Source organism: Ovis canadensis, chromosome 19, assembly GCF_042477335.2.
Source record: "Ovis canadensis isolate MfBH-ARS-UI-01 breed Bighorn chromosome 19, ARS-UI_OviCan_v2, whole genome shotgun sequence".
Taxonomy (NCBI): domain Eukaryota; kingdom Metazoa; phylum Chordata; class Mammalia; order Artiodactyla; family Bovidae; genus Ovis; species Ovis canadensis.
In genome coordinates, this window is record NC_091263.1 from 49,729,846 (window position 1) to 49,752,630 (window position 22,785).

Consider the following 22,785-nt stretch of genomic DNA (forward strand, 5'->3'; position numbering starts at 1 on the left):
TCTTTTTGTTGAGTTGTAAACCGGGCAAGTTTTAAGAAAAGACAGGTCATAAAATCTTGGATGAATTGAATTCCCCAGGGACAGAAATGTCTCTGTCTCACCTTCCTTGAGTGAGCTGGATTTTATTTTTGAGTTTAAAGACTTTTAAGATCTTCAGGTAGAAATAAAACAGGCAGTATTTGCCTAGTGTATTTGCTGTACCTGTCTCCCTGTTTGTAATTCCAAGGGAGGGAGGAAATGCGGCAGAGCAGAACAATAGTTATTCCCGCCGCGAATGCAGAGTTCAGGCTCTCTGGGGGAGCTTAGCACACCGTGTCCACCGCTAGGACAATGGGAGAATTTGCCCTTCTGTCCCCTAAGGACATTTGCTGGGCACTTGCATGTACAGCCAGGTCTGACCATTTTCTCTGCACTTCCTCTGCTCCAGGGCAAGGCTGCCTCTGCCCACAGAGCTTTGCAGCTATAAATTAGACAGAAATGCAGTCCTGAGGCTGTCCAAAGGCAGGCAGGGTAATTGCTCTGGACAGGTTTACAATAGGGAGGTGTGAAGTGCTCTGTGGAGACCGGAAGCTGGGGGGGAGGGCTGACATGTTGAACTTGGGCGGCTTCGGGGTGGTAGGCTGACACAGCTAATTGAAAACTGTGGCCCTGGTGGCTTTTAATGGGAAGGGAAGCCAAGGCTCTGCAGTGGTTTCCTTTAGAGCCAGAAGCGGGGAGAGTGGCTAGTGGGTCACTTCAGGGGGTCAGGACTGCACCTGTGAGCACTGGGAGCGCTGGGCCTGGACTGGGGGCCCGATCTCCTCTCACGTGTTTCTCATTTGCTACTGTCTAGTCCTCTTCTGGGTGTGCTGAGGGCCCCAGGTGGGGCAGTTTTGCTTGAAATAAGGGCGACAGGTAGATTTTGGAAAACCATTGCCAGTCCACCTCTGGCAATCCACCGATGCAGGTCAGCTGGCCAGTGGGCTGATTATTATTGAAACAGTAATGGCATGGTGGCTGGCTGGCTGTCCCCCAGGGAGCCACGGGGTCCATTTAGCATATCCCCAGACTTTGGAGTCTGAGTCTGTGGTGCCAGGGACTGAGAATCTGCACTGTAAGCACTTCTTTGGGGAACTGGGGTTTTGAGTCTGAAGTGTGAGACTCACTACCCTGGACACTGGGATCCCTTAGGTCCAGCTTCATGTCCATGTGGCTCCAGGCACCTGCTCCTTGCCCCCCACCCACCCTCTGTAGTCACTGCATACCAGGTGCATCCCGCACAGGACTGGTGTTCCTCTGCCAGCCGAGCCGTTTCTTCCTACAGAGCCTTTGCCTATGCTCTCATCCCTGTGCCTTCTGCGCGTGACTTGTGTCATCCTTCTGGTCTCAGGTTAAACCACTGCTCAGAGGGGTCTGTCCAAACACCCAGGTGAGGGTGGCCACGGTCGTGCTCCAGGGTGGCCTTGGAACATGTCTCTGGTGACTCACTCAGCATCTGTCTCCCCTCCTGGTTGTACACTCCCTTAGGGGAGAGGCCACCTTGCTACCAGGGGGTCCTGGAGTCCAGCACCATTCCTGGTGCTCAGTACACTCGTGTGTGTTCACCATTTCCAAACCAGGCATGAGTGAGCACTGCTCTTCCTGCTGTGCCACCTTGTCCTAGGCACTGTTTCCCCACGCCCCTGCAACTCCTGGTGAAATGACCAGTGACTGGCTGTGTCCCAGACATCTGCCCTTTTGAGTTTACTATTACTTAGTATTCTGTCCCTTTTAAGGGCCAGCTGCCCCCCACCGAAGTCGTGGCTTTATTAAAAACTAAAACAAAATGTGGACCCAGCCTTGTTTATTTCCAGTGCCATGGTAGCAGCTTCTAGAAAACCCTTTCAAAGGCGGGATATGAGAGGTGTGGAGATGGTGCAGGTGATAGACTCTTCCTTGAGCCTTGTGGCGGTTAATGTGTAACCTCTTTAACAAGGGTTGTGTGGACATTCATGTGGCCTTAGCGCTATCGCAGGTTCATAAACCCAGGCGGTAGGTCCCGTGTTTGTATGAAGTTCATGGCTTTACAGATAACACAGACCCCCGAGGTTTAATTTCCCTTGGTCGAAAAACAACTACCACCAACCATTGGTCAGCGTTGTGTCCTGCAGCGCTGGAGACACTCAGGAGCGGCTGGAGAAAACAGCCTTACAGTCCTCCTCCCCACTCTCAACACACATACGCACCGTTTTAGAGGAAACTGAAGTGAGATAAGAGAAGTGGAAAGTGTCTAGGGGAGAGGGGATTGGGCCCTCCTTTTTGGGGGGTTGACCTCTTCTGTAGGCACCTCCTGCTCTTTTGCAATGGCATTTTGGGGACTTGACCGTCTGCCCAGATTAGAAACCAGAGAGCATGACTACAATAAAGTCTTATCAGCAAACTAGGACTTTTGCGATCCTGGATTTTCACCTTACTGGACTTGTCCAGCTTTTTCCTCTGTGTGCATGTACGTGCTAAGTTGCCTTAGTCGTGCCCAACTCTTTAGGACTGTAACCCCCCCAGGCTCCACTGTCCATGGGATTCTCTAGGCAAGAATACTGGAGTGGGTTGCCATGCCCTCCTCCAGGGGATCTTCCAGGGTTTTGGATAACATGTAAGCCAGAGGCTGAGCAACCCGGATAGTGGTGTATCTGCCTTCATGCCTAACCTTTTGAAGTGCTACCTGCCCCTAATGGCAACAGAAGCCATCAGTTAAATAAACCAGCTGTTAAGTAAGAGCAAGAACAGGAGTGTTTGCACAAACCACCTTTCAATTTTCTAATCCTTGATGAATGTCAGTTAGTTAGTGAATTATTAACCTCAGTGTGCGTGAGGAAATACTGTGCGCTTAAGTGTCATGTATATTTTTATGTGAGAAAAAAATAAAACTGACCACACCTTCAGCTGCTACCACTTTGGGTTCAGCGCTGGAATATCCCACCCAGCAGGAATATTTAAAGCGGAGGTAGGAATGCTGGCCCCTCACAGACCACACGTGCCTTAGAGCTCATCACTTGCTGTCACACTTTTTGCTCAAGAAGGAACGGAAGTGATTTGCAGTCCATTGGCAGATTGATCTTTGATAATCCTTATCGGGTTGCATGGAGCGTCCAGATCTTAGTGGGGTCTTGGGGGACACCCAGCTAACTGGGAAGTATTGTGTGTATGGGCTCAGAAAAGTAGATCCAGTGAATCGTAGGAATCTGGCTTGAGAAATCTTTTCGCTGTCACTCCCCTGAGCTTTGCAGGAGGGCTTTCGGGTAGGTTCTCTCCGTCACTGGAGAGAGCACCCTTTTCCTCCAGTGCCTCAGTTTCGTTGGCATAAAAGCCTGGAGTCGGCTGGCCGCACATGGCCACAACAACGCCTCTCCTTGAGGATGTCAGCACAGTGGATGGAGGGAGTGCAGCTCAGCGTCCTTTGTGGGAACGGCATCTCAGGACTCTGAGTGCTGAGGAAAGGCTTGGAGGCCTCCATTTATTAACTTCGTTTCCACGATGCACAGCTATTTTCAAGGGCCTCCTAACTTTGATGCTTACCTGAAAGGGAGATTGTATATATGCCTTTTTCTTGGGAGAAAGGGAGACTAGGGGAGCAAGACTCCTTACAGGGTGAGAAGGAGGAGGTCCAGGAGAGTTGGAACTGAGCAAGAAGGGCTCCTGAAATAGCACATGGCTTCCTTTGAGCTGCACATATCTTGGGTATTGGTTGCTGGATTAATCCTGCAGTGTGAGTAAGTCACACCTAGAAATGCTGGGTGTGGTTACTCCAAGGCCTAAGCTTTGTTCATTTCCAGAGCAGAGAACGCACATGCCTTGGGAAGGGAGAAAGCAGGCGCTGTTTCACTTCCCCGTCTCTTTATTGTCCTCGGGGGCAAGGCCATTTGATATCGGCAGTTCTGAAACACATTGAACGCTTTCTTCTCGAGCTGCTGGATTATGGCTGACACAGACCATGGGCCCCACCACCAGCCTCCTGTATGGCAGTGGAAGAAAAGAAATTCAAGCTGTAAATGAATCTCTGTTGGGGAGTTTTGTAGTGGCAAAGTACGTGAATGAGTGAATTGAAAAGGTGCCCGGTTTGTACCATGGTGAATGCCTAGGCCTTAGATAAATATTGACACCGGCAGTGCGGCAGGTCTACCGTTTGTCCTGTGCCCCTGGGAAGAAAAGATCTTTTCTTGAGGCACTTGTGACCTCCCAAACCACCCTGACGAGTTCGTGCAGGTGCTTTTCCCAGGAGCTCTCTGGGTCTGGGAGTGTGGGTGGTTTTTGCCTTGTGCTTGTGCAAGGGGGAGCCTCCCTGAATCCAGACCTGCTTCGGCTTACCGATCAGGGCCAAATTTGCTGCAGCTGAATGGAGCTGCCAGTGCAGTTTTGCAGAGTCACGCTCATGTGGCCGCGTGGACCTGACCTGGGATGGGACGGGGGCATCTTTTATTTGCTGTGACAGTCTTCTGTGGGGAGGAGGGAGTGAAGAGACAGGAAAGGCGGCCTGGAGAGTCTGAGTTGGAGGACGTGTTGGATCTCATCACTGGAGGCCTTATCGCCCCAACTCTGCCACACTCCCAGCTGTACTTTGCTTGATTTTGTATCTCAGTGCGTGGAACCCAACTGGCTTCTAATCAAAGAGGGTTTCAGATGCCAGCTTTGTTAGCATGAAGTCTGCAGGAGCAAGTCAGCCTCTTCCCTGAGAGTGACAGAGTTGGTTGACCAGGGCAAGCTGAGCAGAAACTGTGACTAGTTGGAATTTGATGACATCATCTTTAAAAAGGAGTGATGGTGGAGGCTGGGGGGTGGGCGGTGGTAGTGTTCAAGAGATAACAAGTGTTAGGCAAAGGAGTGCTGGCTGTTCTTAGGGCAGCTGCTTCCCTGTAGCCCATGTCATGGATGTCTGCTTCTGGCCAGACCATGGGCTTTGAGTTCCTGCTGAGATGGGAATTGGATGGCTTTTGTCTCTCCCGAGCACTCAGAGAGGAGATGGAGTAACTCGAAGTCCATGTGGTGTTTCTGAGGTCTCTTCAGCCTGTTAACAGGGACTCCATAGGGAGCCATGTAAGAATGACTTTCAGTAGAGCTTTTAATTGCTTTTGCTGCTGATTTACTTTAAAAACAGACTCATATCCCATAGATAGTAACAGTCATTATTTGGTTGAGATATAATTTAGCAGAATTCACCATTAGGACCCCTCCTTTAAGACACATCTTTGGGAGCAAATGACCTGGAACTGCAAACTGTGATGAGGCAGGGGGGTGGGGGTGGACGGTGTGACTGTGAGGAGCTGGATGTTAGGTGACCTTGGCCCCAGGGAATGTCAGCCACGTGGAAGAGAGAAAGGATCTTTCTTAGATACGTTGTGTTGTTTTTCAGTCGCAGAGCTACGTCCCACTCTTCAAGACCCCGTGAATTGTAACACACCAGGCTTTAGAAACTTTGATGAATGACTAAAAAGAAGAAGCAACAGAAGTATACTGTAGCTCTGTCATTTTCACTGCCAGTTCTGCATTCGAAGTAGTAAAAGTTTAGTATGTCCAGGGTGCGGGGCACAGGCATCATCTGATTCTTGGTATCTGTCATCTCTGTGAGAAGGAAGGCCCCGTATTGCAACAGCAGAGACCAACGCTCTGTGCAGCAGCTACACTGAGATGCCCACCACCTAGCTGCTCCCCCTTAACTGGCTTGGTCTCTGCTCAGCCATTCCAGCAACCAGAGCCAGAGAAGTCACCACGGCCCCAGGACAGTGATGTGGATGGGCTTTCAATTTTATGGTGTTTGTGTGACATCTGAGCATCATAGGAACAAAAAATTTTGGCTTCAGCTGGGCATTTCATGACACACATAAACTCTTAAAAGCCCAGCGGAAAAATGGACAGAATGAGATCCCAAGTCGACAAGCTAACTAATAAAGTCAGCACCTTCACTGTTAGCCAGGAGACTGACCTTTCCAAACCGCGTTTTCTTTAAAATACTTAACTCCAATCCCTCGTGTGCCTCCCTGTAATACAGAGAATGTGTTCTTGAAAACTTGTGGGTAAATTCAGTTTTTGAGTTTGGCTAACTTAGACTGGGTATCTGTTCTTTATGTCTGAGTCATCTTCATTTTTAAGTTGGGAAGTAGCTGGGAAATGTGGGAAAGGATGAGAAGATAAACCTAGAAGGTAATATTTGACTCTTTTGAGACCTAGAAGAAGATACAGAAAACCGAGAAGACAGTGTTTGGTAATATTTGTGGGAACCTGGCTCTCCATCAGCTTATAATGCAGAGTAACATGGTAAATGCAGGTAAACCTAGATTTTTCTGTTGGCTTTGTAGCTTGCGGATGCTCGGGCTTTGCATAGGCAGACAGATGCCTGGGACTTCAGTGAATGCTTGGTGTGATTTCAGTTGGAAAAATAAAAGATGCATGTAAATTGCACTTCAAGCTGATAGAGGATTCCAGAGAATACCTGTATGAACGTCTGGCTTTCCAGAGAAGGTTTTCCTTATGAGCAGCTCTATTCTGGGGAGGTAGTTATGCCCACTTATGTCATTTGTCCCTTAAAATTTTTTGTGTCAGATTAGGAAAGATATGCTGATAACATTAAGGTATATTTATTTGTAAAAATGTAATTACTAGGGGAAAAAATCATTTCCTTCATGCCCCCTTAAGGGGGACGAAAAGTCGACTTACCATGTTGGGGGTGGTGGTTTAGTCACTAAGTTGTTTCTGACTCTTTGTGACCCCATAGACTGTCTGTATATATACTGCCCTTTTGTAACCCAAAATGATGTTTGCCTAAAATGACTCTTCTAAATACTTTTTTAAAACAACATCAATAGACTCTGATCATCACATGTGCAGAGTTTAGTTTTCATCTTTCAGCATACATTTCTGTAATGTGAAACTTGTGTACTATTTTTTCATTGATTAGATTACGTTGTAAAGTGAATTTTCAGAAATGAGGGTTAAAAAAGCACAGAATGAATGCCTTGATCCTTGCCTGGTTCAGGAAACATCTAGAGAAGAATATTTAGAATGGTGTGTAATGACTCAGATAGCGGAAAGGGTGTTTTGTTTTGTTTTCTGGTTGGTTGGTTGGTTCTTAATATTTCAGTATGTGTCTCTCGTACTCAGGGGAAGTAATCCATTATTGGAGGTTTCATTTCTGAAGAATCTCAAGTCAGTGGTATAGGATTTCTTTATCCTTTTATCCCAATGAAATCCTCGATTATATCTTCTGCCAGCAAGACAAGCTTGGAATCTGGCCAGGCTGTTCTTGCAACCAGGAGTACCTTTTACAGGGCTGTGTGAAAATAGTTCTTTTCCTCTAATAATCACAGTCCTCCCAGGGCCCTTAGGTGGGGGCATGAAGTGTGAGAAACCACTCTGTGCTCTGTGGGGAAGCCTTTCAGTGTGTTGCAAAAGGAAAATGATCCCAGTATATGGTTGTGCCACCATTTATATAGTTAAATTTGGTTGGGTGACACGTTGAAAAAACTGTTCCCTCGGTGTGACGCCTTGAACAGGTCAACTCAGACTCAATGCATTTCAAAGCCCCATCACCCTTTTACTAAACACCCTGTATTTTGCAGTGACTGGTTCCACAGGAAGCTAATCTGAAAGTGAATATTTGTAGGGGCAGAGGTACAGGTGGAGATTTTAGGACAGGAAACCAGTGATCTGTGACCAGAGGGGCACTGGTGGACTCCACAAAGCACTTGGCAAACCATGGATTCCAAATTTATCCACTGGATTAATGTGTCCCTCACTTCCTGTCCCTTTTGCTCGGCTTGTTTTAACTACTACAGAAGCAAGAGCCTCCTTTTCCTGCCTTAATACAGCGTGGTTCTCATTTAGGAAAATCCTCCTCCATTTTTTTTTTTTTTTAACCGAAGGAACTCCAGCCTCTTGAGTGTGTTGGTGGAGGTGAGCCCACATTCTTGGTTGGAGCTCATTTTAGAGCCCTTTTAGGTCCTGACTGATGAGCCCTTTGCTCTCATCGGAGCCCTGGTGAGAGGAGGAGAGGTTGGTGGGGTGGGAGGGCCTGGCCCTGAGGCACCACCACCCTCTGTTCTACGGAATGGCTGGGCTTTCAAGAGGGAAAGATTAAGCGGTGTGTGGAGTGGTCCCCAGCAAGGGGGTGATGACTTTTGAAAGCCCCATAGAGCTTAAGGACTGTCTGAAAGGGCCAATGTGTGATCCCTCCCCAGAGGTGATAAAGGAGAGAATAGGCGAGGAGACTCCTGACCCCTCACCGCCTCTGCCCATTTCCAAGTCGGTGCAAAGTCACTTCTCTAATAGCAAAACCAAGTGATGGCTGTAGATGCTTCTTCCCTGCTGGGATGTTCCTGGGTTTTGGTGTCTTTGTGACAGGTTTTAGGGGGGGAGGCGGGGGTGGTCAGCCTGTGGTCAGCAGCTATTCTCTGTCCAAATCTTCATTGTTAGTGAGGTCCCCACCAAACCGCTTAGTTGGAGTGCCTTTTGTTAATGAAATTAACTATTCTCTCATTGTCAGTGATGCACAGACCATATTTAACAAATGACTATTGCTGGAAAAATTGTGTACTCCCCCTAGTATATCCTCCACAATCAAGCATGAGACTGCTTAAATGAGAGAGCCATATCATATCCAAGCTAAGATTTGGGCAGGAAAAGCTGATCCTAGGATCTCCTGTTTTAAGGGCTGTTGTAGAAATCGAATGTAGAAATCGATTACTTTCAGAGATGGTGGGCCTCTTGGGCGTTCGGGTCAGAACTTGAAGTAGATGAGCAAGGAAGATTTTCTGTTGCTGTGGGAATCACCTGTAATGACCTTGTAATAATGTTCACAGTGGACCTGGCATTGGGGTTTATTATGGTTTGCACACCCCTTGCCTTAACTGCCTGCGGGCTTGTCGCTCTGACAGCATGGGGCTGCATGCTCTTCTCCACTTAGCCTGCAACCTTTCCTGTCTGGCCCTTCTCCTTTCTAGGAGCTCCTGACTTGGCTTTTTTTTTTTTTTTCAATCTGTGCCTTATTATACTTTTCTGGCCTTATATCCTGAAACTCTTCTTAAAAGCCATGCCGTTCTGCTGCTGCTCTTCCAGATTTAGCAAAGGTCTTGCATTTTTCTGATAAACCTTCCTCATCACAGTTAATATTCCCTGCTCTGAACATCACCTGGACTCCATGCCAGGAAGACGAACCCAGATGCTTGCAGGGCCAGGGAGATATACCAAGTGAGCAAAAAAGTCCTGAGGAAGATCATAGGAGTGGTGAGGCCTGTGGTCAGCTGGGTCCTTGCTAAATAATGTGACGGATTGTGCTGTCAGCATGCTGGCCCTGTGATGACAGGCAAACCGCCTTCTACTGCATTTCACTCTGTTACTTTTTTTTACCAATTGAAGGTTTGTGACAACCCTGAACGGAACACGTCTGTAGGGTCAATTTTTCTAAGAGCAGTATTTTATAATTAAGGTATGTTCATTATTATTTTTTAAGACATAATGCTGTTGTATACTTCATGGATTATAATATGGTGTAAAGACACAATTTTGTGTTTACTGGGAAACCAGAAAAATTGTATGATTTGCGGTATTGCAACATTTGCTTTATTCCAGTGGTCTGTAACTGAACTCACATTATCTCTGAGGTATCCCTGCAATTTCAAGAGAAGCTGAAACTTTCAAATTTTTGCTGAAAACTTTAGGTCTCTCCAAATACCATTTGGTCAGACACAAATTTCCCTGCAGCTCACCTTTGGCCCAAGAGCTGTCATTTTGCAACTCTTGGTTCATCATTCCCAAGATGCTTGCCCTGTTAGAGCCTTTGGGTGGAGTTATTTGGTTCAGGGTCTTATCTGACCAGTAGGTTGTGAACTCTCTAAAGTCATGAACTAGGTCTTATCCTGATTTCTATTAGAACTTAACCTAGGCGCAATAGAAACTATAGACCAATTGTCAAACTTGACGTCTGCTGGGTGCTATAGGACAAAGACTTAAACCTGCATTCAGACTAACCACAGGCCCGGGTGAGCTGTGTGAACTGTCAGGCACAGAAGCACACTTAAGACCAGCAGGATGAGTTACACAAGGCTGACTTCTCTCAGACAATGTCTTAAGCATCAGAAGTTGGAGACCCACACTCATTTCTAAAGCTGGTTTTAAGAAGTGAGTGACTCTGGTGTGTGGGTAATGGCTAGTGTGTAATAACTTGTTTTGAGTTGCTTGTAAGCTTTATTTGCATATAGAATTATCTCTGTAACATTTTCAAAAGTCAGAATAACTGTGACTCATTACTGACTTTGTTCAATGTTAGTGACCTAAAGCTGTCAAGGTGAGCTGTTACGTATTGAGTTCTGTCCAGTGATTTTGCATTTGATTATTTGCTGAATGTATTTCTTTTTCTGAGCCTCAGTTTAGGGAATATGTGGTTGATCACCTTACAGAAGAAACACAAGTATGAAGCCACCTTCTGCCTGGTACTTCTAGAGTGAGGATATCAGAGAAATGATAACCTAGTTTAAGATACAGTTTTGTCTTTCTTAAACCTTCAGTGTGTATGATCAGCCCTTTCACTTATGGCTTTTGGTTAATGAAGGGAAAGTGTTGTAATAGGAGAAAAAAAAGGTGAGGGCATCTGATATCCTAGATTTAAAAATAAATTTCTTCCCGTAAAACTTTAAAATGTGGGCCTAAGGAACACAGTGTGGTGATTTCGTTGGATCTTAATATGTACGACACATAACTGCTCAGAAGGCTAAAATGCAACAGAAAAAGCCTTGAAAGTTTAAGAGATTAAATGACTCTAACAAGTGTGCATGTTCTTCCTCATTCACACCCCTTCGGAAAAAGACTAATCACTTTTTCCCCATTAGTCCTAAGTAGATGACTCCTTTTATAATGGATAGCAGGCAGCACCCTGTAAGGTTAAGAGGAGATACACAGCCAAAGCCCACACGTTGCCGAGAAAGAAGAGGCACCCCTCTAGGCCAGTCCGAGGCACCCCAGTGTGCTCAGCAGATGGGTTGCTTTCCAGCTGCATTCTTGGCTTTAGCGAGCATCTGAACGCTTAAAATATGCAAGGCTCTGTTTTGTTCAGGTGCCCAGACAGGGCTGAGTAGTGGGAAATAGACTGGCCTGGAAACCAAACTGAATGGGAAAACCTCCTTTCCCAGAGGATTCCTGTCACAGATTTGTGGCCAGTTCCTTCCACTTTGGATTATTTTTCTTCATAAAGTTGAAAATTACAGCTGTGCGTGGCACTTTCCTTCCTGTGAGAGGTTTTGCCTATAGAGTCAGTGGTCTGTGAGCAGCGCCTGTTTCTGAGGGTAAAATGCTGTTGACATTGTCTAGTGATGCTGGGGTTGTCTCCTCACCACAACTTACTCAGAAGTAAGTGGAACGTTTTATCCCCCAGTTTCCAAGGAGTCAATGAGTTATTGTTTGCCAGCTTTGAATAGTGTTTGCCAAGTTTGAATTTGTGGTTCTGGTTGTAATCCAGAATGGTGCTGGTCAGATTATGTCAATAACTGATAAAGCCTATAGAATTACATTCAGAGGGCATTTTTTTATTTAAGAGTGTTTTCCTCATGGATTTAGTTTTCAAAGCCCTTTTCCTCCGCTGGGATTGGTTAAGAACTGTGTGTGCCTGAGGGACATGGGCTGAGATCCGTGCTCCTCTCCCACCACTTTTTTAACAAAGCCTTTGGGCTTCCCTAGTGGCTCAGACAGTAAAGAATCAGCCCGCAACGCAGGAGACCTGGGTTCAGTCTCTGGGTTGAGAAGATCCGCTGGAGGAGGGCGTGGCAACCCACTCCAGTATTCTTGCCTCGAGAATCCCATGGACAGGGGAGCCTGGCGGCTGCAGTCCGTGGCGTCACACAGAGTCAGACACGACTGAGCCTCTAAGCACAGCTGGTGCCAGATTCCAGTGGATTTAGATTGTTGGGAAACTCAAATTTATTTTTAAAAATTTTTATTGACGAATAGTTGATTTACAATGTTGTGTTAGTTTCAGGTGTATAGCAAAATGACTCAGTTATACACATATCCACTCTTTTTTAGATTCTTTTCCCATATAAGTCATTGCAGAGTATTGAGAAGAGTTCCCTGTGCTACTCAGTCAGTCATGTCTGACTCTGTGTGACCCCATAGACCGCAGCCCACCAGGCTCCCCCATCCCTGGGATTCTCTAGGCAAGAATGCTGGAGTAGGTTGCCATTTCCTTCTCCAATGCATGGAAGTGAAAAGTCAAAGTGAAGTCGCTCAGTCGTGTCCGGCTCTTAGCGACCCCATGGACTGCAGCCTACCAGGCTCCTCCGTCCATGGGATTTTCCAGGCAAGATTACTGGAGTGGGGTGCCATTGCCTTCTCCAGTAGGTCCTTATTAGTTACCTATTTTGTATGTAATAGTGTGTATACATCAATCCCAATCTCCCAACTTATACCCCTGCTTTACCCTCTGGTAACCAAAAGTTTCTTTTCTACATCTGTACCTATTTCTGTTTTGTCATTTTTCACAGAATTAGAACCAAAACAATTAAGATTTGTATCGAAACACAAAAGTCCTGAGTACCCAAAACAGTCTTGAAAAAGAAAACTAGAGCTGGAGGAATAACACTCCCTAACTTCAGACTACAGTACAAAGCTGCAATGATCACATTTATTTTTCAAATCCAACTTTCTTCCCTCCATGCCATTTCACTTTAAATATTTGTTGATTACTCCTTGATTTCAGATAATAGAAATTTCAGGGATGATGGAAATGGCTTCTCCCTGCTAGCCACAGGTGGTTGGACACTTGGATAGTGGCTGGTGCCCCTGAGACCCTGAAGTCCTAATTTTCTGTAATCTTGATTAGTTTAAGTGTGAATGTCAGGGTCACTTGGCTAGGTGCTGCTGGATAGGAGAGTAGGGGTTTACAAAACAGTGGAGGATTTCTCAGCTATTTGAAGACTTAGCTCTTCTCATTCTGTGAGGTCTGGGTAGGGGGTCTTGCCAGGAAAAGGACTCAGCAAGCAGATTATTGCCGTGTACTGCTGAACCCTTTGCTCTTCAGCTGCAGATAAAACCTGTTTAAAACTTGAGCCGGTCTCTGTGGAGGGGCCTCTGGCATGTTGGGCAAACGGTGGGCCGGACAGTCATCTCTCAGCAGATTAGCAGAAAGAGTATCTAACGGCTGGGCTCCATTGTTGGAAGAGTGGTGTACCCTTTATGCGAGAAGAAGGGAAATTTGTGTTATGACAGTGGCTGACAAACTGTTTAATGAAAGCTGCAATTGGCAGTAACTAAATTCCCTAAGGTTTCTTTCCTCTCCACTTTGGTCCTGAAAGGTGCAGAAGTGCTTTTGACAGCGTCTGTCCTGCTGATAGATGGATTGTTTTGACAGGAGAATCTGAAACCTTCAACCAATAACACACTCAGATGCTGGGCCTAGTAAGGCTGACCGTGTTTGCAGAAATAAGTGAGATGCCTTAGACTTGTGTGCCTGTCAGCTGCCATCTGAGAAAAAAAAGGTCTCCTAGGGAAAAGTTTTTCACGAATTAACTCCTAAATTGTTATTCAGACCCTTCTCTGCACAGTTCCTGCGCCAAAGTATATGGATATCTTTCATCTTGGAGAAATGAACATTGTCAGGAAGTGTGGCAGTCAAAGAGTTAAAAAAAAACCTCATTATATGTTATGCCGGGGCCTGGTTGGGGGATGACCGTTACACAGCAGTGTGATTCACTGTAACCAAAAGATGGAACCTAGTATCTATCAGCTTTTATAGGGAGAAACAAAATATGGAAGACACACACACACGCAGGTGAATAATGGAATACTACTCAGCCACAAAGAGGAACAGGAAGGCATGACACGTTACTGTATGGATGCGCCGTGAGGACACTGTGCTGAGTGAAATAAGCCAGACACAAAGGGTGCTGTATGGGTCCACTTGTGTGAAGTACCTCTCGAGTCCAGGTCATACAGACAGCGTGTAGGGTGAAGGGAGGTAGCCAGGCCCTGGAGGGTGGGGAGAATGGGAAGTTGGTATTTAACGGGCGATGAGTTTAAGTTGGAAAAGATGTAGAAGTGCCAGGGAGGGAGGGATGGTAGTGATGGTTGTACAACGAGAATGTACTTACTGTCCCTGAACTGTACACGTAAACATGGTCAAGATGGTACACTATAGGTTATGTGTATTTTACCACAATAGGAAAATATTTATACAGAGAGTGTGTCTTCCAGAGATGAGCAAACAAGAAAAATGTCTGCGGATTTTACTTCAGATTGTGCTTGTCAGGGAGAAGAAAGTAAATATTTTCCCTGTTTTTTGATAAAGCAGTTGGTAATCACATAAAAAATCAGAGCTTGAGCTTCTCTTGAAAGTGCAGGAGACTTGGTCTTCACCCATCCTCGTTTTGGGAACCAGGTACAAATGGCCCCTTTAGGTGGCAGGCAGGTGAGTGGACATGGCTGTGTCGGCCTCGTTCCCCGCTTTGTACCAGGATTTATTTTTCAGACTTAAAAGCTCTTTGTCCCAAAGCAGAGCCATTCCAAGGGACCTGAGCCTCAGCCACTGTGTTCTCTCTGTGTTGGAGATAGGCACTGAGAGGAGAATAACTCTTAGAGACGGTCTGGGTTGGTGATAGGTCGCTTTTCTAGTTGATCAAGAATCGAAAAATCGCTTCATCCAGGCAGACCCAATGAATGCTGAAATTTCCACTTAGAAGTCTCTTGAACTTATTGCTACTTCCTGGAATATCCGTGTTAAGTACTGATACTGTCTGGCTTCTTGATAAAAGTAGCTTATGGAATCCCCCTTCATCAAGTTGCCTTATCTAAAAAGCGGAATTTGTACAAGGTGTTTTTTTTTTAACTTTATTTTATATTGGAGTATAGTTGATTAACAATGTTGTGTTAGTTGCAGGTGTACAGCAGAGTAATTCATATGTTACAGTTATGCATATACATATATCTATTCTTTTTCAAATTCTTTTACTAGTTAAGTTACTACAAAGTATTGAATAGAGTTCCCTATGTTATACAGTAGGTCCTTGTTGGTCATCTGTTTTAAACAAAACACTAGATACAGCGTTTTTGAAATGTAAATAAATTGTATGTGCTCTTTAAGGGGAAAAATAGAGACCAAGGAGAGTTGTGATTTTAAATGTCTTTATTCTAATCCTGAGTTCCTAAAGGATCTGGACTTTTCTGGCACGGGGATTGAGGGAAGTGATTTCCTTTCAGATTGTTCAGAACAGAGCCACCAGGCCTAGCTTGGGCCCTAGATCCTGTGAACCCCAGCTCCTGCCCTGGCTGCAGGTTATTCATTTTGAAACTAGATCAGAGGTTGGAAAATGGTGATCCTCTGCTTAAATGTGTTCTGCAGATTTATGTATACAGAGATGTGGTCCACACGCACCGCCAGATTTTTACATATACATTTAAAGAATTGAAAAGACTATTTCAGAGGTCAGACTTCTTGAAAATGAAGGAGACTGGTCTGCACCACCCTTCTTTGGGGAAACAGGTACAAATGGCCGCTTTAGGTGGCAGACAGGTTGAGTGGGCACTGCTGTGTCAGCCTCATTCCACACCTGGCAGGTGACCACCTGCATCACTTGTTTACCCTTCCAGCTCTTGGCTTTGTGGTTTCTGAGTCTTTCTCTCAAGCCTTCTCCAGCCTAGCAACTCCCCATTACCTGTGATGATATGAATGTCACAGTCATTACCAACTCACACTACCTGTAGAACCAGAAACAACATTTCTGCCCCGCTTTGTTATGGTAATATGTTCATCATAGGAGAAACTTTCAATCCATTCAGTCCTTGCTGTGACAGGAGAGCACTCTCTCCATTTGTGGATTTTCTGTTCCAAGTCTAACCTGTTGATTTCTGTGTAAGTATCTCATTGTAAATACTCCCAAGAACAGGCAAGCTCACACTTGACTTCAATAGGTGGTTTAAAAATTACCACCTTCAATTTTTATGGTAACATAATCCCTGGACAAATTGCTTTTAATTCAGGCTATGCCCCGAACACAGATGTACCATTAATTTCAAGGGTGGTTTGACTTTTATTTAGATAAATGCCTTGAGTTGACAGTGAAATGGCTCTCAGCTCTGGCTTAGTATTGATTGGAATGTCTCTGGAGGAAGCTTAAAAGAAAGTTGCCACTTAATGTGATACTGGGCCCCTTAAGAGACTTTGAACTCTCAATTCGTAGTACTTGTTAATTGGCAGTAATGGCAATGGAATTAATAGCTGAGATGAAAAATGTTAGCCAGCTCCTTTGGCACACACAGGACTGGATGTGCTTTGGTGGCAGAGAGTGAGGCACAGGGAGGGCCCGTGTGGACCTCATCTGTGTGGATTCTGTACCTGAAAGATCGAGCTGGTCTGGGTTGAGGGTGTGCTCTGGGAAGCTCAGCAGATCAAACATTGTCCTGCTTGGTCCTCGTCTCCCTCTGAGAATGGGGTCACGGATGGGCTGAAGGGGAGAGAGATGTAGTTCTGGGTCATGTGATAGACGCTGTCATCTTGAGAACGCTGCTGGCATGTGAGGCTTTGGTTCACACCAACGTGATTTCCTATGACACTGCTCCTCTCTCCGGCATGATTATCACTTGAAATATTTATTCCTCGATGATGGTAGGAATGCCATGTTCGTATAAACCTTATGATTAAGATCTTACATTGCTCACTTATTAGGTAGTCCTTTCAGCTTGAACTGTACATCCGAGTGAGTTTTGATCCTGAAGCTTTTGTTTAGACCAAGGCCTCTCAACCTCTGAATGTTCTATTGACAGTGAAGGCTGGACCTGTCGTTAAGGGCTTCCTGTCCTCTGTAGGTTGTTTAGCAGCATCCTTGTCCTCTCCCCACCGGGTGCTAGTAGGATCTTCCCCTCCCCTTCCCTTCAGTCGTGACAGCCAGAAATGTCTATAGACTTTGCCAAATGTCGCCCATGGTTGGGGACCACTGATTCATTTTTAGTCAATGAAGGATCAGACTCCCTTTACTGCTTCTTAATAGTGTTTGATGCCTTAGTAAAACTGCTGCTGCTGCTGCTAAGTCGCTTCAGTCGGTGTCCGACTCTGTGCGACCTCATAGATGGCAGCCCATCAGGCTCCGCCGTCCCTGGGATTCTCCAGGCAAGAACACTGGAATGGGTTGCCATTTCCTTCTCCAATGCATAAAAGTGAAAAGTGAAAGTGAAGTTGCTCAGTCATGTCTGACTCTTAGCGACCCCATGGACTGCAGCCTACCAGGCTCCTCCATCCATGGGGTTTTCCAGGCAAGAGTACTGGAGTGGGGTGCCATAGTAAAACAGCAATTTTTAAAAATGCCATTTGATATGGTGCCAGGCATTTGGACCAGCATGGTGGTCACAGAATCCCTCTGTCCTTGGAATTCTCCAGGCAAGAATAGTGCAGTGGGTTGCCGTTTCCATCTCCAGGGATCTTCCTGACACAGGGATTGAACCCTGGTCTCCTGCATTGCAGGCAGATTCTTTACTGTCTGAGCCACCAGGGTTACTTAAAATAGTACATGAGATGGGGGCAGTTATGAGTAAGAGGGATTCTTTCTCCTGGGGAGGAATGGGTAGATGATTCCTGAATTTGGGAGTATTGACTGAATTTTTTCTTTGTTTTTTGCTCTCCTTTTACCAGAAACCTGAGTTACAACAAACTTGCTGAGATTGATCCTGCTGGTTTTGAGGACTTGCCGAATCTACAAGAAGTGTGAGTGCTTTTCCTCAAACTTCGGGAGCTTGGTGGGCAGGATGGCAAACTCCTGGGGAAGACCCTCGCACGTGGCAGCGCCGCTCTTTCCCCTAGGTCAGCAGTCTGAACCTTGCTAGAGGGGACATCTGCTGGGGGCTGTTGGAGACAAAAGGTCCTGCCTACTTAGCACTCCTTTGCTGAAGCCCCTCTCTTCTTCCTGGGCAGTCAGTGATGGGTGTGTCCATAGGTGTGAGTTTATTGGAATTCACAGGCCCACGGGGGCTGTACAGGCTTGTGGAAAGCCTTGGGGCCCAGGGGGGCTAACACACCTGGCTGGTACTTCCCCCAGTCCCCAGGGCACTAGAGCAGCCTGCTTTGCAGGGGCATATCAGCCAGCCCACCAGGTACAGAGAAATGGATAATAAGGCTGATTTTTCTCTCCCGATCTCCAAACAGAACTAGACATTACTGTCTGGTTTGCTGTCTCTTACAATGTCCTTTAAGTCAGGCCTCAGTCTTTTCTTCCTTTTTTTAATGTAAGGAATTCTGCTTTTAACGTGAATGTTAGAGTTATTCAGGATTTTAGTTCCACGGGGACTTCAAAGAAAAGTCATGCATACCCACTGCAGAAAATTTGGCAACTGTAGAAATATGTAAAACAAATTAAAATCACCAGTATTATCACCCAAGGCTAAACATTGTGGACACTTAGTGAAAAATATATACTTCTACACATCATTTTGGAATCAAACTGTATTTATACTATGGTTTTACATCTGTTTCTTACTTCTCCTTATATTTGTGAATACTTTGTCATGTAAATTAAAAGATTCTTACTATCCCATTTCAATTTTTATGTAAAGCTGCTTACGCATGAATATTTCATAAAGCATTCACCCATTCGTTCCTGTTGTTACTCTATTTTTAGTAGACATTAAATGCTTTACATAGTTTACTTGTTACATGTAACTGATAAAAATCCTTGTTTATTATTGTTTGATCCCTTTGTTGAGGGTTTATCTAAAGGAAATTTAATCAGATGATGCAGTTTGTTAAATACTTGTGTTCTCTACCACCATCTCCAGATTCTCCAAAATGCTGTCTATGATTTCCAGGTCTGTTTAAAGAAGGTTCCAACTTCCCAAGTTAAAGAAAGATGAGAGTTGGAAGGGACCCTTGAAAATACTTTGTCCAGGGCCCTTATTTTTCCATAGGGTCGTAGTGATTGGGACTAGTTTGGAAGTGGGTCATTATGCAAGTTTACTGTAGTAAAAGACCACAGATGGGTGACTTAAATAATAGCAACTTATTCTCTCAGGGTTCTGGAGGCTAGAAGTTCAAGATCAAGGTCCTGGCAGGGTTGGTTTCCTCTGGGGCCTCTCCTTGACTTGCAGATGGCCACCTTCTTGCTGCCTCTTCGCATGGCCTTTCTTTTCCCTGATGCCTCTTCTGTGAGTCCAAATGTCCTCCTCTCAAAAGGGCACCAATCATACTGGATTAGGACCCATCCATATGACCTCTTTAAAAACCCTTTCTCCACATACGGTCACAAGCTGAGGTACTGAGGGCTGGAACTTCAGCCTAAGAATTTTGTGGGAGTACGGTTCAGCCCACCACAGCCACCTGAAATGATAAACCCAGCCCGTCAAGGAGCCAGTTTGGGCCATAACCCAGTGCTCTCCCTTGATCCAGGCTGTCTTTAACACTTGGCGGTTACTGTATTCAATTTCTGTGTGTCGGGTCTCAGAGCTTAGTGGTTTCTTTTCGAATTGGACGAAACAAAAATCACGTTATTTCTCAGGGCATCATTCAGGCTTTCATTTACTATTTCCTCGAGCACCTCCTATGTACCAGGCGCTGCTCCGCTGCTGGGGAGCACGGGACTGAATAAGGCAGACGGAGAGAGCCAGGGTGAGGGTTAGGTAAGAGCATTCGCCGGTGGTGCAGGGTTGAAGGGGCTTCTAAAGATTCAGCATTCGAGATAAAGGACATCTTAATGCAGTACTTGGAAAAAGCAAAATGAATGCCAAATAATAAAATAATACTAATCCGTGAAGAAAAAAATACAAAAAGTTTAAGTAAAGTCTGAATCAGCTTAACTGATTATTTTTCCTTTTGACCCAGGCTCCTGTCTGGCTTGACAGGGCTCTGTTGCTGACCATATCTTGGTTTGGAAACTGACATACTCTGCTCTGAATGAGTGTTGTTTTGCATTCACTTTCATATTTTAAAAGTGCTTCATTCAGATATTCTTTATTCTGGCTTCGTAGTTTTCTTGGTGGCCCCTTAAATGCTGTTCCCACAATCCTGGCACCTCAGACAAGCCTCGCCTGTTACAGAACCGCATTAAAAAAGGGAAAGACATGTGGGGAACAAGGAAGCCAGGAGACTCACTAGTCGTACGTGTTTTGGGGCCTGGAACAGGGTCAGGGGAGGATTTTCTTCTTTGATTCTGGAGAGGTAATAATGGAGCTGGAGTGCTCAGGGTGGTGACTGACAGGCAGATCCAGCAGATGTGAGTGGTGTGGACAGGATGAGCTGCAAATAGAAGACAAGGCCCTCAAAGAAGGACCAGGACGAGGGCCGTTGTGCCTGGTGTGCGTAAGGGCGGGCTGTGTGGCCAGGGCCTGGGTCCCGTGGGGCCATGGGGTCCTGTTAGGTGTGGACCCAGTGTCCTCGGCCCTGCCATAGACTGGGGGCACAGCTGATGCCCCCGTGAGCCTTTTCTGTGTTCTCTCTAGCTCTCTCTTTCCATTTGTTCCTTCCCGAAACAGCCACCCAGTTTGAATTGGTTTGGTTGCCTTGACCTGCGGCTTTTAATCCCTCTTTTACTTGGAGCTTTTTTGGAATTTAATCCCCACCCAGATCTAGATCGGAGAGCATCTGACTTGCACCTGTCCTTCACTGGGGATGCCGGTTAGTCTTAAAAATAAATTTCCCGAATCACAACAGCACAGCAACGACAGTAACACCACACTCAGCCTTAGGGGAAGACGGCTTCATTTCATCCTGACACCAGCTCTAGGTGATTTAAGTTCTTTTCTTTACAGTCATTCTCTCCACTTTACAGAGGAGGAAATGGAAACTCAGAGAGATGAAATAAACCTGTTCAGTGTCACCTGGTTGGTAAAGCTGAGAAAAGTGTTAGTCACTCAATTGAGTGTAACTGTTTGCAACCCCATGGACTGTATCACATCAGTCTCCTCTGTCTGTGGGATTCTCCGGGCAAGAGCACTGGAGTGGGTTGCCATTCCCTTCTCTAGGGGATCTTCCCAAACCAGGGATCAAACCTGGGTCTCCCACATTGCAGCTGGATTCTTGACAATCTCAGCCCCAGGAAAGCTGAGGGTTGAACTCAAATCTGTTTGATTTCCAGTTCAGTTCAGTTCAGTTCAGTTGCTCAGTCATGTCTGACTCTTTGCAACTCCATGAATCGCAGCACGCCAGGCCTCCCTGTCCATCACCAACTCCCAGAGTTCACCCAAACTTATGTGCATCGAGTTGGTGATGGCCATCTAGCCATCTCATTCTCTGTCATCCCCTTCTCCTCCTGCCCCCAATCCCTCCCAGCATCAGAGTCTTTTCCAATGAGTCAACTCTTTGCATGAAGTGGCCAAAGTATTGGAGTTTCAGCATCAGTCCTTCCAATGAACACCCAGGACTGGACTCCTTTAGAATGGACTGGTTGGATCTCCTTGCAGTCCAAGGGACTCACAAGAGTCTTCTCCAACACCACAGTTCAAAAGCATCAATTCTTCGGCACTCAGGTTTCTTCACAGTCCAACTCTCACATCCATACGTGACCACTGGAAAAACCATAGCCTTGACTAGACAGACCTTTGTTGGCAAAGTAATGTCTCTGCTTTTGAATATGCTATCTAGGTTGGTCATAACTTTCCTTCCAAGGAGTAAGCGTCTTTTAATTTCATGGCTGCAGTCACCATCTACAGTGATTTTGGAGCCCCGAAAAATAAAGTCTGACACTGTTTCCACTGTTTCCCCATCTATTTGCCATGAAGTGATGGGACCAGATGCCATGATCTTCGTTCACTGAATGTTGAGCTTTAAGACAACTTTTTCACTCTCCTCTTTCACTTTCATCAAGAGGCTTTTGAGTTCTCTTGTCTTTCTGCACTGTGTATTTAAGCCTGAAGCGGCACTGCCTTCACCCCCACACCCTCTTCCTAACCTGCAACCTTCCACCCAAGATTTTAAAAGGATGGGAAGTCCAGTGTTTTATCTACTCTGTCACTCTTGCTGCATTGGTCTTCTCTATGAGGCACTGAGTATATCCTCTGATTCCTCCAGATTCTTGGTCCAAACCTACATCACCCTGTCCAAGCCCACCTTCCCTTCTCCCTTCACATTCTGGCTTTTTTCCTTCCCCTGAGCTCCTGTTGAGTTCAGGGACAGGGTGAGACTTCTCGACCCCATCATCTACCCTGTCTCTACTGTGTGTGTCTTCTCCTCTTCCTTTAGCTAATGCACCCAGGAAAGTTGACCGTAGCTGGCTATTGTGCTCATGAAAAGCCCTCCACTTCTTACGGTCATTTCTACATTTTTAGACAGTTGTGGAGCCCTCCACTTCTTATGGTCATTTCTACATTTTTAGACAGTTGTGGAGCCCTCCACTTCTTACGGTCATTTCTACATTTTTTAGACAGTTGTGGAGCGGAGCCTGGGAAGCTGACTGCAATTGCATAGATAGTAAATGAGGGAGTGAGGCCTGGAGTCCCTGGTCTCACTCCTATCCCAGACTCTCCATGGCAGCACAGCCTTCCCCGGCGTGGGAATTGTAAAGAGAGGGATCACTCCTTGTGAGTACAGTGTCGTGTACTGGGAGGATGTGAGTTTGGTAGTAGGCAAACCTGGCTTGGAGTCCTGCTTCTGCCCCTTACCAGGACTGAGTCCCCGGACAAGTTACTTCCTTCTGTGCTGCCTCTGGAACATGGGTGTAGTGATGTGTTATCCAGTTACAAATACAGTAACTATTCATTGGATCTGATTTCCAGAGCATTGTACATGGGCAAGGCTCTATGCTGTGTGTTCAGCCTCTCAGTCATGTCCGACTCTCTGCGGCCCCATGGACTGTAGTCCGCCAGGCTCCGCTGTCCATG

The 22,785-nt window shown here is 45.9% G+C and overlaps 1 protein-coding gene across 2 annotated transcripts in view; it reads left to right on the forward strand.

Moving 5' to 3' along the window:
* The window catches only part of LRIG1 (leucine rich repeats and immunoglobulin like domains 1), a 114,162-nt gene that overhangs the window by 21,891 nt on the left and 69,486 nt on the right, over positions 1-22,785 (forward strand). For both annotated transcript variants that reach the window (XR_011250895.1, XM_069561847.1), the window contains exon 2: positions 17,615-17,686. Coding sequence is in view for 1 of the 2 variants with exons in the window: in XM_069561847.1 (XP_069417948.1) it covers positions 17,615-17,686 (72 nt within the window). In the remaining variant the exon portion in view is untranslated. The remainder of the gene's footprint in view (positions 1-17,614; positions 17,687-22,785) is intronic.